Source organism: Nicotiana tabacum, chromosome 24 (assembly GCF_000715075.1).
Source record: "Nicotiana tabacum cultivar K326 chromosome 24, ASM71507v2, whole genome shotgun sequence".
Taxonomy (NCBI): domain Eukaryota; kingdom Viridiplantae; phylum Streptophyta; class Magnoliopsida; order Solanales; family Solanaceae; genus Nicotiana; species Nicotiana tabacum.
In genome coordinates this window covers 110,517,305-110,533,081 of record NC_134103.1, presented here as the reverse complement: position 1 = coordinate 110,533,081, position 15,777 = coordinate 110,517,305, and the positions used below count along the sequence as shown (strand labels likewise).

At 34.6% G+C, this 15,777-nt stretch overlaps 2 protein-coding genes across 5 annotated transcripts; both read left to right on the top strand.

Annotated features, from left to right (window-relative positions):
- Positions 1-2,666: 2,666 nt before the first annotated feature.
- Positions 2,667-9,585, top strand: LOC107761648 (SNW/SKI-interacting protein A-like). 4 transcript variants are annotated; one of them, XR_012706812.1, is made up of 3 exons: positions 2,669-3,003; positions 6,036-7,951; positions 9,478-9,585. XR_012706812.1 is itself a non-coding variant. In XM_075248355.1 (2 exons), exon 2 carries the CDS (start codon positions 6,066-6,068, stop codon positions 7,842-7,844), a length of 1,779 nt encoding a protein of 592 aa, XP_075104456.1. In that variant the 5' UTR covers positions 2,667-3,003; positions 6,033-6,065; the 3' UTR covers positions 7,845-8,090. The 4 variants fall into 4 exon arrangements, 2 of the variants coding, with proteins under 2 accessions (XP_075104456.1, XP_016435379.2); XR_012706811.1 differs by lacking the exon at positions 9,478-9,585 and adding an exon at positions 8,348-8,735; XM_075248355.1 differs by lacking the exon at positions 9,478-9,585 and having other exon boundaries at positions 2,667-3,003; positions 6,033-8,090.
- Positions 9,586-12,487: 2,902 nt separating this feature from the next.
- On the top strand, positions 12,488-15,456 carry LOC107783657 (putative ribosome biogenesis protein RLP24). The gene is made up of 5 exons (XM_016604662.2): positions 12,488-12,522; positions 12,840-12,943; positions 14,568-14,681; positions 14,803-14,939; positions 15,026-15,456. Exons 2-5 carry the CDS (start codon positions 12,863-12,865, stop codon positions 15,192-15,194), a joined length of 501 nt encoding a protein of 166 aa, XP_016460148.1. The 5' UTR covers positions 12,488-12,522; positions 12,840-12,862; the 3' UTR covers positions 15,195-15,456.
- Positions 15,457-15,777: the final 321 nt, after the last annotated feature.

The following is a 15,777-nucleotide window of genomic DNA, read 5'->3' as shown; positions in this document are numbered from 1 at the left end:
ATTCGAATGAGTAAAAAAACTCAAACCAACCCGACATATAAATATATATTTTTTATATATACTTTAAGATTTTATATAGAATTTTCTTTAAAAAATGTCTTAAAATATTTGGAATTCTCTTGCGGGATATAAATTTTAATAGAATATGAAGTGCTCCATATTTATTGACCTTAAATAATGGATTGTATGATCACCTTCTTATCAAGTATTACAGAAAATGCCTTTATCTCTTTGTTCTTCCATGTTCATAACATATGTTAGGATCTATTAAAGTCTTATATCTTTTACGAATGTGAAGTGATTATTAATATTTAGGTATCATATTGATTTTTATGTTTAATTACTAGATTCAGTTAACCTGAAAGTGTACATCAACGAAAATATTGGTAACATGAAAGTGTACATCAAAAAAAAATTATTGTTAGACGACTAAAAAATTAACTATTATGTGTTACTAATAGAATTCTCCCGTAAGAATATTTTAATCGATAGTATGTTTGTCAATTTTTTTATATTTTTACTAAATATATAGTTATTTATCAAATATTTAACAAAGTAAGATTGAAATAATATTTAAGTAACAAAAAATCCAAAAATCCGACAAAATCGAACCAATCCAAACCGATATAATTGGTTTGATTTGATTTTGATAAAAATCGAATCAACTCGGTCCATGTACACCCCTACTTGCTCCTATTAACATATAAAACGTCACACATCCTATAACATCTACGTTAGAAAACATAATAATAAACTTAGAAAATAAATTTAAAAAATTTAATAAGGCACAATGATTTTTAAACCTGCAAGTAGTCAGCTATCACTAATTCGGGTCTCAGTAGTTAGGACGTCAATAAATTGAAAATCATGGATTCGCCATAAACCGGCATATAAGTTTCAGTATTAGGAGCCCAGAGGCGGATATAGTGTACTGATTACGGGTTCAACTGAATCCATAACTTTCGACGCGGAGTAAAAATTTATATGTAAAAATTTATTAAAATTATAAAAATAATAGATATGAACCCATAACTTTAAAAATTGAACCCATAAAATTTAAATCCTGGATCCGCATATGTAGGAGCCACCTTAAAACCTACAATTACGTATGCACAATATTCCTGGATCTTATCCTAATGCCTCATAATCTTATTCTTGCGAATGGTTTCACGTTCGTAGGTGTGTATATGGATTGAGTTGGTTCGGTTTTTATCAAAATCAAACCAAATTAACTATATCGGTTTGGACTAGTTTCAATCTTACTTTGTTAAAGTTATGAATATAGTTTTGATAAGTGAATATATGTTTAGTAAATATTGAAAAAATTGACAAACATATGATCTATTAAAATATTCTAATGGGAGAATTCTTTTAGTAACACATGATAGTTATTTTCTTAGTCGTCTAACAATAATTTTTCGTTAATGTACGCTTTCAAGGTTAACACATGATAGAATCCCAAATATTTCTACATTTTTTAAAGAAAATTCAATATAAAGTCTTAAAAATATATATATAAATTAAATATTTATATGTCGGTTTGGGGTTGCTCCAGTGGTGAGCACCCTCCACTTCCAACCAAGAGGTTGTGAGTTCGAGTCACCCCAAGAGCAAGATGGGGAGTTCTTGGAGGGAGGGAGCCGAGGGTCTATCGGAAACAACCTCTCTAACCCAGGGTAGGGGTAAGGGTAGGGGTAAGGTCTGTGTACACACTATAGTGAGATTATACTGAGTTGTTGTTGGTTCGAGTTTTTTTACTCAATACCAAACCAAGTCAAACCAAACCTAGTCGAATTTTTTAATCGGTTTGGTTTGATTTTTCGATTTGGTGCGATTTTCCGGTTCGATTTGAACACAAGTAGACTTTCATGTATCAAAATCTTTGGTTGGAATAAAAAATAACAAAATGATTGAGACAAATAGAGATTCATGACACGAAAGAACCAATAAAGAATCAAAATAATTTATGGAATAACTTAATATAGCAGAATCAAAATAAAACTGAAACACGTACATCCTGATCAATAAGATCATGTCGAGGCTAATAATCTCATTGATGTTCTTCAAATTGACCTAACGCCAAATACGACATATACTGGCTCTTATGGATCAATCTTCCATAGAAGGATTGAGGTTATCAAGCGATGACGCAACTGTTTCCTTAAGAGGTCGTTTAAAAAAAATAATTAGTCGTAACTATTTAAATTCTACCAAAATAAATTCACATGGATAGTTTACTAATATTGTCCCTTTATATAGCCGATGCAAAGGAGACGTCAAAAGGATAATAATTCTATGTATCTAGCTCAGCGATGCAAAGTGCTTAATGAATACAGGGAACTCAAAAAATTATTACAATAGTAAAGATGAAAAAATTATTACACTAGTACGTCAAAAAATTATTGCAACTACAATGAAAAAATAATTTAGGATCCGTCCAAAACCGATTTATATTTGTGTTCTGAAGTGGGTAAGGGTCGATAAAGAGAGGAGAAAAGAGTAAAGAAAAAAATTAATATTCTAAAAGAGGAGGATTAAATTTTCAGAAAAAGCCAAAACTACCCACCCTTTAATTATGCTAATTGATATAATTAGATATGAATTAGGGTTTAAGATTCACTTGTTAAAAAATAAGGGTAAAAATGATCCAAAATTTAGACGGCTAGGGTTTAATTGGTACCAAGATTTAAGGGAGGATAGGGCAGCTTGAACGCGTGAACTTATAATACCAGAGCCTATTCTGTCCTTGATATATCGTTTTACTACTTTTTCTATAACTTGGTTTATCTGTAATTTTATTTAAATCTGGACCTAAACTTTATCAGTTCTAGGCTTTTCGCCGCCTCCAATCATACACCTCTTTGTTCCTTATTTTTGCTCCGCGGGTATGTTAATCTGAGGCTGTTGGTCTTATTGCGATCTCCTGTGTGATCTCTGCGCTGCATTATTTTTCTTGCTGAAGGAAGAAAAAAAAAAAGACAGAAAGATTCAAAATTTTCTGTTGTAAGTCCGCTGATGCTCTCTCGCTCTCTCTTTCTGCCCCTTTCTCTTTGATTTTTTTAAATGTTCTTAGATTCTGCTGTTTTTTTTTTCGATCCAAAATCAAGATGGATCGAGTAAGGGTTTTGGGCTTACAGCTTGTTTGGATGGTTGTTAACCATTGTATTGTTTTATTAAAATTGATTGTATTGTATTTTTAAATTTATTATTCCGGAATAATGAAAAGTCCCATTTTTTAAACAATACATGTGGTGTAATGAGATTGTTTCATATTTTTCTTTCCAATTATACCATAACTTATTATTCCATAATTTTATTTTACCCTTTTACCTTTTTTTTTATTTTAACTCCAAATCTCCCGCCTATAACCTATTGTGTCTTCATCCCTTTTTTTTCAGAACTACTGCCACTTCCAACTCCAACGTAAAATTGCTAATTTTGTTAGAATTTGATGAATTTAATTGCTCAATCTATTTACAAGACATATTTGGTGATAAATTAGTAGAGAAGGGGCTTTCTTAAATTATTTTTATGCGTAATTCTTGATAAATTTAATATTTAAACAATTGAGGGTATTTTAGTAAACTTATCAGTTATAGTACAATACGATACAGTCAAACCAAACAGCAAAATATTATTTAACAACAGCAAACAATATAATTTATCCAAACGTTGTGTTTATTAAACGATACAATACAATACAATATAAAATGATGTGTAACAACCATCCAAACAAGCTGTTAGGGCGCGTAGGAAGTAGGACAGATTATAGATTTATGGCTATTGGAAAGCCTGACGGTTTAGAGGGTGGTCCGTAGAATGTTTTACTGAGACTCAGCTATACTAAAATATAAAGAAATTGGTTCCTGGACAAGGTTCAGTCCAAATTAGGACTAGTGTTTTAAGTGGATTCAGTTATTCGGTACGTGTCCTACCTGTGCCGGTAAGAGGTGACAGGTACCAGATGGAATAATTGAGGTGCACACAAGCTAGCTTGAACACCACTATCATAAAAAAGAGAGGATTAGTGCTGAGCTATACACCTACCCCTAACTTATCTCGGAATGATATTGAGAGCTGCATATCAGGCTTTCAGAGTAGTGGCAAGAAGATAGTCCTATCTGACACTAAGAGTTTTTTGACATCTTTCTTGCACCTTCTAGGTTTTGAAATATAAGAATATTGTGCTTCTATGAGATTAAGATATTCATATGGCTTGAAATTGTTATAATATTTGCTTATGGGGAATGCTCAACCTTTTTTTGCACGTGTAGGGTTTCTGCAGTTGGAATGAGTAATTGAAGTTACCTATATTCTTTTGGTATTTTGTCCGAATTTGGAAGTTGGAATTTTCTTTTCTTATGAAGTCAAGTCATTTTAACTGCAATCAAGTCATTTTGACATTATATCAGTGTATCCTTTTTGCTACAAGAACATTGATTTTAGATTTATCATTGTTGTTAAAGGCAAAAAGCTCTAAAATGCGCTCTAGGTCTGTTGGGGCTTTAAGCGCAAAGCACGCTTAAAGTGTGGGCTTTAGTAAAAGAAGGCGCAATGAAGGGGAAATATATATAGAACAAAGTAACAAATTCATTCAAAATGTTTTCCTTTACAGCTAATACACTTATTTTCCGATTATGTTTGTTGTTTAGTGCTGCTTGATTTACGACAAAACTCATGGGCAATGAGGTGCATGTCTTAGTGCCTTGCCTTAGACTGAAGTGCAACTTAAGCGTGGCGAAGAACCCTCCCTGAGCTTTTCTGAGTTTCAGGGCTTAAGCGCGCCTTAAATGAGCCTTTGACAACACTGAGATTTATGAGATGATTACTATTTAAGCTATAAGAGTTGTTTAATATAACTGATGGTATTGATGTGCCTCCCAAAAAAAAAAACAATGTGTATTTCCTGACAATAGCATCACGGTTATAGGAAGATATGAATCTAATTCGTTCATGTATTGTTAAGAAATAAAAAATAATTGGTTAGTATTATAGCAAGTGTACTCAAACGGTGGGAAAAGAAGCGCTATTATTGCCTTCAAGCTTTCAGAAATTTGAATTTCTGCATTTGAAATTATTGAGCAAATATAGTAGATAATCAAGAAAGGTCATGGAATTTCTTCTCCATCATTTTCTGTCATTCTTAAGGCACCATAATAAATCATTTAATGTACTGCATATGCCCCTGAAATGTGATCAATCTTGTGATTTACACGAAACTAAAGTGATGAATGAATGATGCTAACGAAACAAAAGGATGCATGTATCAGTTGAACGGGCACCTTGCGACCCATCAGTTAACACAATGTGGTAACTAATAAATGTTAATTTTCTGAATTATCATATAAAGGCACGTTTTTATTTGAGTCAATCCTTCTTTATATTTAACATGTATTTATACTTTTTTGCCTCTGCAATGAGTATAAATTTTCTCATTGTCCGATTATCCAGGAGTGGCTCATTTCCAGGTGAAAAAAGAGTGAAGTCCCTTTACAATTTTGGTTTTCTTTTCTAATCTTTTTGTTTTTTTGCTTTTGATAATTAGATCTTAACTTCCATTTAGCTGTTTTTTGTTACTTTCTGGAATTGATCAAGTGATTCTTCTGCAATCTATATTTTGCTTAATCATTTTTGGGTATCTTGTGATTGTTCAAGTCGCACATCCCATCTCTCTTTTCTGACTCTGGAAGACATCTATTTTACCTATTTTGATCTTATTCATGCTTTGCAAAATAAACTTTTACAACTTTATAAATTTTTTTCATCCTCCTCTTTTATAAAAACCACCAGTACTCTTTCTAGGAACCAGTATTTTCGGGGCCAAATGAAGAATGAATTAGCTAGGATCCATGGTATTCAGACTCAAGTCATGACTCGAGTAACTCTTTTGATATTGATGAAATCTCTTCCCTCTATCTTCTTGTTTTAGTTGATTTTGATTCTTTGTTGATCTTATATATCTTCGGTAGTTTTGTAGTTGGTTTTATCCATTGATCCTTTTAATGATAGTTGTTCTGTTTCTCTGTGTAAAGCAGGCTAGGCGTTTTAAGTCTGGACGTTTGAACATGGCAGCTCTAAAGGACCTGCTTCCACCTGCAAAATCTACTAGCAGTACACACTATGATCATACAAATGACCCGTGGTTCAAGAACAGATATACTGCAAGTGAGGCAGAGAAGACAGCAGTCATCAAGGCAAATCCTGTTCCTCCTTATCTGAAAAGAGCTGGCTTTAGGCCATCTAAGCTCGAGGATTTTGGGGATGGAGGTGCATTCCCCGAAATTCACTATGCTCAGTATCCACTGGATATGGGCAGAAAGAAGGATTGGAAACCTGGGGGGAAGACCTTGCCTGTTACGGTGGATGAGCATGGTGATGTGAGGTATGATGCGATTGTGAGGCAGAATGAAAATTCAAAAAAAATTGTTTATTCTCAGCATAAGGATCTTATCCCGAAGTTTGTGAAGGATGAGGATGACGAAGACATGGATGTGGAAGAGAAGCAGAAAATAATTGAGGAGACCACCCAGGAGACCAAGGCTGCTCTTGAGAAGATTGTAAATGTTCGGTTGAGTGCTGCACAGCCCAAAAATGTTCCTACGCAATCTCAAGACTCCAAGTTTATCAAGTACAAGCCCTCCCAGCAGTCAGCAGCATTTAACTCAGGTGCAAAAGAGAGGATTATTAGGATGGTGGAGATGCCTGTGGACCCTATGGAGCCACCAAAATTCAAACACAAAAGGGTTCCAAAGGCCTCTGGTTCTCCACCTGTGCCAGTAATGCATTCTCCGCCTCGTCCTGTTACAGTGAAGGACCAGCAGGATTGGAAGATACCTCCGTGTATATCAAATTGGAAGAACCCCAAAGGTTATACAATTCCTCTTGATAAGCGTCTGGCTGCTGATGGTAGGGGACTTCAGGAGGTGCAGATCAATGACAACTTTGCAAAACTATCAGAGGCTCTATATGTAGCAGAGCAGAAGGCCAGAGAAGCCGTTGCAATGAGGTCAAAGGTCCAGAAAGAGATGATGATGAAAGAGAAGGAAAAGAAGGAGATGGAACTTCGTGAGTTGGCCCGCAAGGCAAGATCTGAGAGAACTGGTGTGGCACCTCCAGCTGCTGAGAGGGGAACCATGAATGATGATGATATGAGTGTGGATTATGAGCGTGCAAGAGATTTTCCTAAAGAGTCAAGAGAAGACAGGGAAGAGCGATCACAGAGGGAGAAGATACGGGAGGAGCGGCGTCGGGAGAGGGAGAGGGAGAGAAGGTTGGAGGCCAAAGATGCTGCAATGGGTAAGAAGAGCAAGATTACCAGAGACAGAGACCGTGATGTCAGTGAAAAAGTGGCTCTGGGGATGGCCTCTACTGGCACATCAAGAGGGGAGGTTATGTACGATCAGAGATTATTCAACCAAGAGAAAGGGATGGATTCTGGATTTGCCACTGATGACGCTTACAACGTCTATGATAAGGGCCTGTTTACTGCTCAGCCTACACTTTCTACTCTATACAGACCGAAGAAGGATGCTGATTCTGAAATGTACGGAGGTGCAGATGAGCAGCTGGAGAAGATAATGAAAACAGAACGCTTTAAACCTGACAAGGCATTTGCAGGAACATCGGAGAGAGCTGCTCCAAGAGATGGACCTGTACAATTCGAGAAGGAGGTTGAGGAAGCTGATCCATTTGGTTTGGATCAGTTCTTGACAGAGGTTAAGAAGGGTAAGAAAGCAATGGCGAGTGTTGGTAGTGGAGGAACCATGAAGGCTAGTGCTGGTACCACACGAGATGGCTATGAAACATCTAGCAGAACTCGCATTGCTTTTGACAAGGGGCGTTAAAGTACCTTCAGGTAGCAGGAAGTACTGGCTGTGGATCAATGCTGGCTGCATCTACTATGCATAGTGTGCGATAATCTGCTGGTGTTTCATTCTGTACTATTTGCCAGGTAATTGCTCTTAGAATGACAAAAATAGTAACTGCTCTGTCTTCATGCTCTTGTAACACATCTTCTTTGTTTACCCGTTACTGTTTGGCTTTAATTTATGAGTTTGCAACACAAGTTTATTGTGCTTTCACGCTTAAAATTTGCATCGCTCAACTAAATGAAGCGCCTTTGACCGGTTGGATGATACTTTAACGGTAGGAATTCTGGTTTCAACTTTTAACCCATGTAGTTTGTTTTCTTCTGCTGTTAAGTCTCTTGCATTTCTGTAATATCTTTTGGTGAAAGGATTTTGTGTTCTGTAGCAGTTGCTGTGTGTGTAGCAATCTCCAATTGTTAATAACATCTCGCTACTTCATATTGATTAAGATGATAAAGTTGAGAATGTTTCTATGGCAGCTTATGAAAGTCCAAACGATAAAGTTTGACATGGTATATGATAAACGGCTCCTGCAATAGGTCCTCTCACCAGTTGAAGAAAACTCCCAAGTTGTAAGACCCCGTTTGTCATATAGATTTTGCCAAAATAAATTTGGATTTTATTTGGTAAACACATGTTTGGCCATAGATTTTGCCTACAGTTTGGCAAAATCTCAAATCCCAAAACCAGCTCCAAAATATCACTATTACATTTTTTAAAAATTGCCCAAAACTTTTGTATTTTATAAAAGAGCCCACTATTTATTATTTTGTAACAATGTTGCTTCGTTTCTCAGTCACTTGATAGTGTATCGTGTAGTTCATTATAAAAATGATAATTTTATATCAAATTTATTTATATTCAGGATTATGATTTGCGATAATATAAAAATATTATTGATAATGGTACTGTTGGGTATTTGTGATAGTTTTTAGAACTTGTGGGTATAAGTCATGTTTCATGTTTTTTCAAAATAAATTTGGGAAATATGTTTTGAAAACTGATGTCCAAACACATTTTCATCTTCAAACCAAACTTCATCCGAATCAGATTTTTCAGAACAAATTTGGGAATCTATGGCCAAACGCTAGCTTAAAATTTACTTAAAAAATTGTCGCTTTTCTGGATTTAGTTATGTGGGCAGTGCAAAGATAAAATGGCTCCATATGTTAGCATAAGGTGCTAAGAACTTGTAAAGCTGGAGGAGAATGTACGAAAATTCTAAATTACTTCTTGGTTTGTTCATAAAGGGAATGCAAATTATGTTGGTATAAAGTAAATGGATTAACAACTTGTTTGGATACTTGTTACCTATTGTATTATATCGTATTTTTAAATATAATATTTATTTTGATTGTTACTTAAATTTTATTGTATCGTATCGTTAAATCCATCGTTTCGTAACTACACAAAATGTCACTTTATGGAACGACGGATTTGGCGGGGTGACATCGTTTCCTCACTTTTTTCTCTCAACCTGACCTTACTTATTATTAAATAATCACATTTTATCATTTACCCTACTTTTTATATATAATAATTCTACTTTGTATCCTATTTTTTCTTAATAATGTTGCAAGTTTATTCTTCATACTGTTGGTGCGTGCAGGGGCGGAGCTACAGTGTGGGTGCGGGTTCGGGTGAACCCAATGACTTTTTCCGGAACCCTGTATTTGTATTAAAATATTTACTAAATCTATATAAATATATACTGCTGAATCCAGTAACAAAAGGGGTCTTGGTTCAATGGTAAGGACTGTGGGTTCACTAGGAAAGATGGAGGTTTGATTCCCTTTGAAAGCAATATTTTACTTTAAAATTTAGAACCCACACACATCAAATCCTAGCTTCGCCTCTGGGTGTGTGACATTATGAAACGACGGCAAACGATACAATATCTGTATATCATGTGCCATAGGTTAGCAGAGATGTCGGAATGATGGAGGAGCTGGAGCTCATGCCATAACACGTTTTACAATATCTCATTGTTTCTTAGAATTGGGATCAACTGTGCAGAGGATCCACATCAAAACACATGTGCAAACACTTCCGAATCAATTGCTGAATATTTGGAGTCCGAAACCAACGTAAAATTGGGCTTCAAGAACCAAACTCATGTAAAACAAATGTATCTATAGCGCATGGTATGCATGTGGTATACCATTTTGGTCTGATGAATCAAGCTAACAGGTATTATCAGGCCTACAGAGGTATAGCGCATGTATATCATGTGCCATAGGTCCCCATTTTAAAATCCACTTTCTTCCCCCACATAACAGAAACAACGCAGCCACCCCTCCCCCCCCCCAAAAAAAAAAAAATCTGCCATTAGCGGCGGACCCAAGGTCCCACCACGTAAATTTAATCAACTTTTTTTAACGAAAAAAATACAAGATTCAAGGTATATTCGAGGCGTAGAACACGAATCTTGCTTGCATTTCGAAAAAGGGAGTCGTTTGTCCACATTGAACAATGAGGAAAACACTTCAAATTTAGCTATTTTCCCTAATATTTTTCTTATAATAACTAAAAAATTTATATATAGTATTAACATTAAACTATGTATTCTTGTAATTTCCTGTTTTTATTCCTTTTTATAGTAATTTTTGAAAATTAGATTTTCGGGAAAATTCTAGAATTTTTGTGTTTGTGTGATGGTTGATTCTTTTGTTGCCTATGATGCCTATGTTAATATCATTTGAGTTACTTACTTGTGGTTAGCGCCGAACGTGGCTATTTAGTTGTATTAAGGCGTATAAGGCCCAAGGCAAAATTTATGAAATAGCAATGATGCGTAGAATCGTGTGGGACTTGGTGTATTGTATTCTTGTGGCTTGCTAACCGGTTAAAATTTCTAGGTAGGCCTAGAAATAAAGAAAACATAATCTTAAGTGGAGGAGAATGTGGCATCACACATTTTTTAAAAATACTTAAGGCTTCATTGGAAAGTCATTAAGCACTAAACATATCATTTGCATGCTAACAATAGTTAAGGTTATCAAATAAATTTGTTTAGGTATGTGAAATAGTGTTGACATGATTTGGAGGGTTATAATGATGTTTAGAAGTAGGGGAAAGGAATTTGGAACAAGTTGAAATTGTTAAAAGAAAAAAGACGCTCAAAGTTGCACATGACTTTACTTCAAACTATCATAACTCTCTTTATATAATTTATTATACTGTGTTTAGGGAATCAAATTAAAGATCTTTGAGTCTAGTTTTTAACGGTTCAAATCGTTCGCCATTTGAAATTTTATACACAAAATTTACGGCCAATTTACTGAGAATTGTCCAATCTATGCATCCGACTGTAAGGCCATGCAGCCGAGAGCGCACCTAAGGAAGTCTATTGCCCAATAAAGGTGTCCTAAACCCTAATATCGACCTTTCAAGAGTTGCCCATCCACATAAGCTCTTTTCCATTTCTAAGGCGACTTTTATAAAATCAATGACCTAAAGCAAAATTTAATAAGAAATCTTATACTTTCCTTTAATTGAAATTCACATATAATATTTTTAAATAACATAAAGCCTTTAACTTTACATAATATTGTTATTTATATTATAGAGGTTAATTTAAATAACTAAGATGTTAGACGTGTATTTAAAATATATTAACTTTGATATTATTGTAAAACACTGTATTTACTAATATGAAGATTCAAGTAGTTTAATTCAAATATTCTAAAATATTTTATTGTTTAAGAGCAAACACTCTTTCTTCTTTTCTTTCTTTTTACAGGATTTTTGTACTTTTTAATTTTTTCTGTAAACTTTAATATTGTCTAAATTTAAATAAAATTATAAAATCCACTATAAAAGTTTTGGGACCTCAAAATCTTGAGTGCCTAAATCAAGGCCTTACTAGCCTCCCTTTTTACTCACCTATCCATCTGTAACGTTCGTCAAATTTTATATAGTCTAAATTAAGACAACCATGACAAAGAATATTAGTGAGTGTGTCATCTAATTACCAAATGCGAATAAAGCTGATTGAACATAATATTTGCGGGGCAGTGCTTTTAACGGAACTGGTAGCCTAAAATCAAAATATATTAAAAGATACTTAAACTTCTTTCATAAAATTTATATAATAATGAGATATAAAAAAAAACATACATGACTTGATCTAGTAGTAGGAACACGTCATGGTATTGAATTCTCCGGTACACAAAAATGTAATAAAAATCGAGTTTTGAACTTTGTGTCACTTGTGTGAGAAATTTCTTAGTTAAAAAAATATACACAGAAGTACTTACTTATGATGTATAGAATATGGATCATTTTTGAATTTAGAGTTGAAATTTAAAAATAAAATTATATAAAAAAAAATTATACATAGAAGAATAAAAATAGAATTGATGAGAAAATAAATATATTATTTAATTTAATAATAATTCTTTTTATCTTTATTAACTCATTCAATACTACTTTTTTCAAAAGTTTTTAAAAATTTGAAAAATAAAATCTTTTATTCTCACACATATATATATATATATATATATATATATATATATATATATATATATATATATATATATATAGAGAGAGAGAGAGAGAGAGAGAGAGAGAGAGAGAGAGAGAGAGAGAGAGAGAGAGAGAGAGAGAGAGAGAGAGAGAGTACTCCTTCCTTCCCTCAACGCTTTTTACTAGGGTTCTTTCTCATGCTCTTTTTGCCTTTATTTTTCTCCTAATTTTCTCAAATATGCCTGTGTTTACAAAATATTAGAGCTGTTTTTTGCATATTAATTATCATTCATTCGTTTTTGTCAATTCGAAATGTCTTTGCTGTTTATTTGATCTTGTTTTGACATGATTTTCCTTTTCCCTTTTTTCAATTTCTGAATAATTGAACTGTAAAATCACTTGGGTCAATTCTTTTTGTTGGAAAAATCTTAGCTTTAGAATATACAACAATTTAACTGTTGCCTGTCAAATTGTGTGACTGACTTTGTGGTAAAGATTTTTCAGGTCAGTTATAAAAGGAGGGTACAATGAGGTTGGAGAAATGCTGGTTTTGCTCCTCAACTGTATATCCAGGCCATGGTATTCAATATGTTCGAAACGACGCTAAGGTAACAATTGTTTTTCTTCTTTTTCTTTTGCTATTTTCTCCCTTGTATATCATGGTTATGCTGAATGTTGCGTCCTTTGTTACCTCAAATTTGCTGGACTAACTAGTTGTTTAGTTGTAGGAGTTTAATACTTTGGTTTACTCATATAATCAGTAGTAAGAGGGGTCTACTGCTTCGATATATTAGAATCATCAGTTGTAAGAGGAGTCTACTACTACTTTATGGCTCTTTAAAGCCTCATGGTTAATAAAATTTTGAGAGAAATATATTCAACCAAATTTTTTATTCTTGTTGCTGGGTCTTTTCAAAAAAAAAAAAGAACTAACAGGTTAAGATATGAAGGATTAGTGAATGCCATTTGTTGTATTGCAATTATAGTGTCGTTGTCCCAGTTGACCTGAGTCAATGTTTTTCACAGCGGCAATTAGGACAGTAGATTTGAGTTGTGAGCACAAACATTTGCTTATTTGAGGATTTTGAGCAAGTGATATTAGTAGTTTGTGATTCGAACTCTGATTAAGCAAAGACTAGTATTGAGTCGATGTGTTTTTCAGTGGGGAGATTAGGTGAGTAGCTTTTGCGTGTAGATCCTTGGGAAACATGCTCATTTTAGGATTTCGAGCAGGAGATGTTAGCAATTTGTATTCACACCCAAGGGCGTGACGTAGTAGTCAATAAAGTGTGTGCAAACCTTGGAGATAGTAGAGACAAAAACCACCGGATGATTTCTTCCCATCTGCCTAAGTTTTGGTGGGCATAGACCATAGTTACTTGGTACCTGAATTGGTGTGAGGTAGCACGTACCGGGTGGAGCAGTTAAGCTACACGCAAGCTGGCCCAGGCACCACTGTCTTAAAAAAAGTTTGTAATCTAAATTCCCGATTAAGCAAAGGATTAGTATTGAGTTGATCACTTGATTGAAGGTGATAAGCTACACGCAAGCTGGCCCAGGCACCACTGTCTTAAAAAAAGTTTGTAATCTAAATTCCCGATTAAGCAAAGGATTAGTATTGAGTTGATCACTTGATTGAAGGTGATAAGTTTCACCTTTTTGAGACTTCAGAATTGACTGCTTGGTATTTGCAGTAGTGGTACAATTTTCCCGAATTCAGAAGGCTATAACTGGGTGAAAGTTTTGTCCTTCCCAAAATTTACACGGATAAACTACTCAGCTAGTACAAGAAGCATGTTGGTTGTCAGGTGTAAAAATTGAGAATTATTTGTACATGTGCTTTCTGACATTTTTTATATCAAAAATTGTGTGCTTTGTGACATTTGACAATACTGGAAAACTGGTGCATAAAGGCCAGAGTACGTCGTAGTGCATTTCTGTGATCTGTAATATTTTCTTTGTCTTTATCATGGTTGGTCCACCATAGTATGATGATGCACCTTCAGACAAAGCAATAAAAAGTAGTGGCTGGTTTTTCAGGAGATAAACCATCTCTTTGGCCTTTGCGCTCTATTTTTCTCCATGTCCTTTTGTTTTGTTGGTTTTTCTTGCTTTCCTATTGCTCTGCTAATGTTCGATAGTGATGGCATCTAGCTTTAGTGTCACGAAACAGGTAGATTCTCACTTTTTGCTGCTTGATCATGTAAATGAAAAGTTGTTTTCTGTTTGCAGATATTTCGGTTCTGTAGATCGAAGTGTCACAAGAACTTTAAGATGAAGAGGAATCCACGAAAAGTTAAGTGGACTAAAGCATATAGACGGCTGCATGGAAAGGACATGACTCAGGTGAGTAGTATTCCTCCTTTTCGTTCTTCTTTTCCTGTTGCATTTGCTCCATCCACTCCACTGATTTGCTTATTCTTCTTCAATTATGAATTCTGTTGTTGCTGCATGTTGCTATTTGAAGGACTCAACATTTGAATTTGAGAGGAAGCGCAATAGGCCGGAGAGATATGACAGGAATGTCACTGAGAACACTCTGAAGGCCATTCGCAAAATTGATAAAATCAGAGTTGTCAGGGATGAAAGGCACCACAAAAACAGGTCCCTTTTATACTGCTCCACTAATTCACATCATGTAGTTTTATTTTCTTTTTTTATATACTAACATTAGTTGGAAAATTGGACAGGATGAAAGGAAAGAAAACCAAGGAGCAGAGAGAGGCAACAAAGGAGCTCGAGCAGAGCATTCATATGGTTAAAGCTCCTGCTGCGCTTGCGAACGACCCATCTCTCACCTTGCCTATCAAGGTCAAGGTTTCACAGCAGAAATCCGAGGAAAATCGTATGGAGGAGTAAACATTTCCTTTATTCTCAAAACTCAAATGCAAAATCATAACTTTCCTGCAGTGGTCAATTTTGTCGGCGTGCGTAACAATATGTATAGCCTTTTTGATGACTTGTTAATGGTCATTACTTTGAGAAAATACACTTATCTTTCGTGCTCACTAGTGATGACTCTTTTTTTGAAGAAATTATCAGAATACTTCATCCTGTAGAAGAAATGTTTACTAGTTGGGTATATCTTGTGTTTTCGATTATGAATTATTTGTTGGATCTTTTTCATTTCTTCTGAAGAGACACAGTGCGCTTTGACTTGGATTGTGGAGAAGATAAATTGGAATAGATCGACAGGTTGATGCTTAAGAAGCCACCTGCTTATTGTTTGCTGCAAAAACCATGATATAAAATTTGCACAGTTTAGATTAGCTCTTTGAGAATACTGGCGATTTATTGTTTGTCAACCGTATAAGGCAATAATGGATAATCATTTTTTAAGTGGATAATGATTCTTATCTATATTCGATCCGTTTTTAAACAGTTTATTATCCAATTTATTTTTAATGGATAATATGAGTGGATAACTGTATTTTTTAAACCA

Bases quoted from the DNA above. Each gene is read 5' to 3' on its own strand.
- LOC107761648 (XM_075248355.1), top strand. From the start codon at position 6,066: ATGGCAGCTCTAAAGGACCTGCTTCCACCTGCAAAATCTACTAGCAGT.
- LOC107783657 (XM_016604662.2), top strand. From the start codon at position 12,863: ATGAGGTTGGAGAAATGCTGGTTTTGCTCCTCAACTGTATATCCAGGC. The intron at 14,682-14,802 runs GTGAGTAGTATT...TGCTATTTGAAG, and splicing joins ATGGAAAGGACATGACTCAG to GACTCAACATTTGAATTTGA. The intron at 14,940-15,025 runs GTCCCTTTTATA...AAAATTGGACAG, and splicing joins GAAAGGCACCACAAAAACAG to GATGAAAGGAAAGAAAACCA.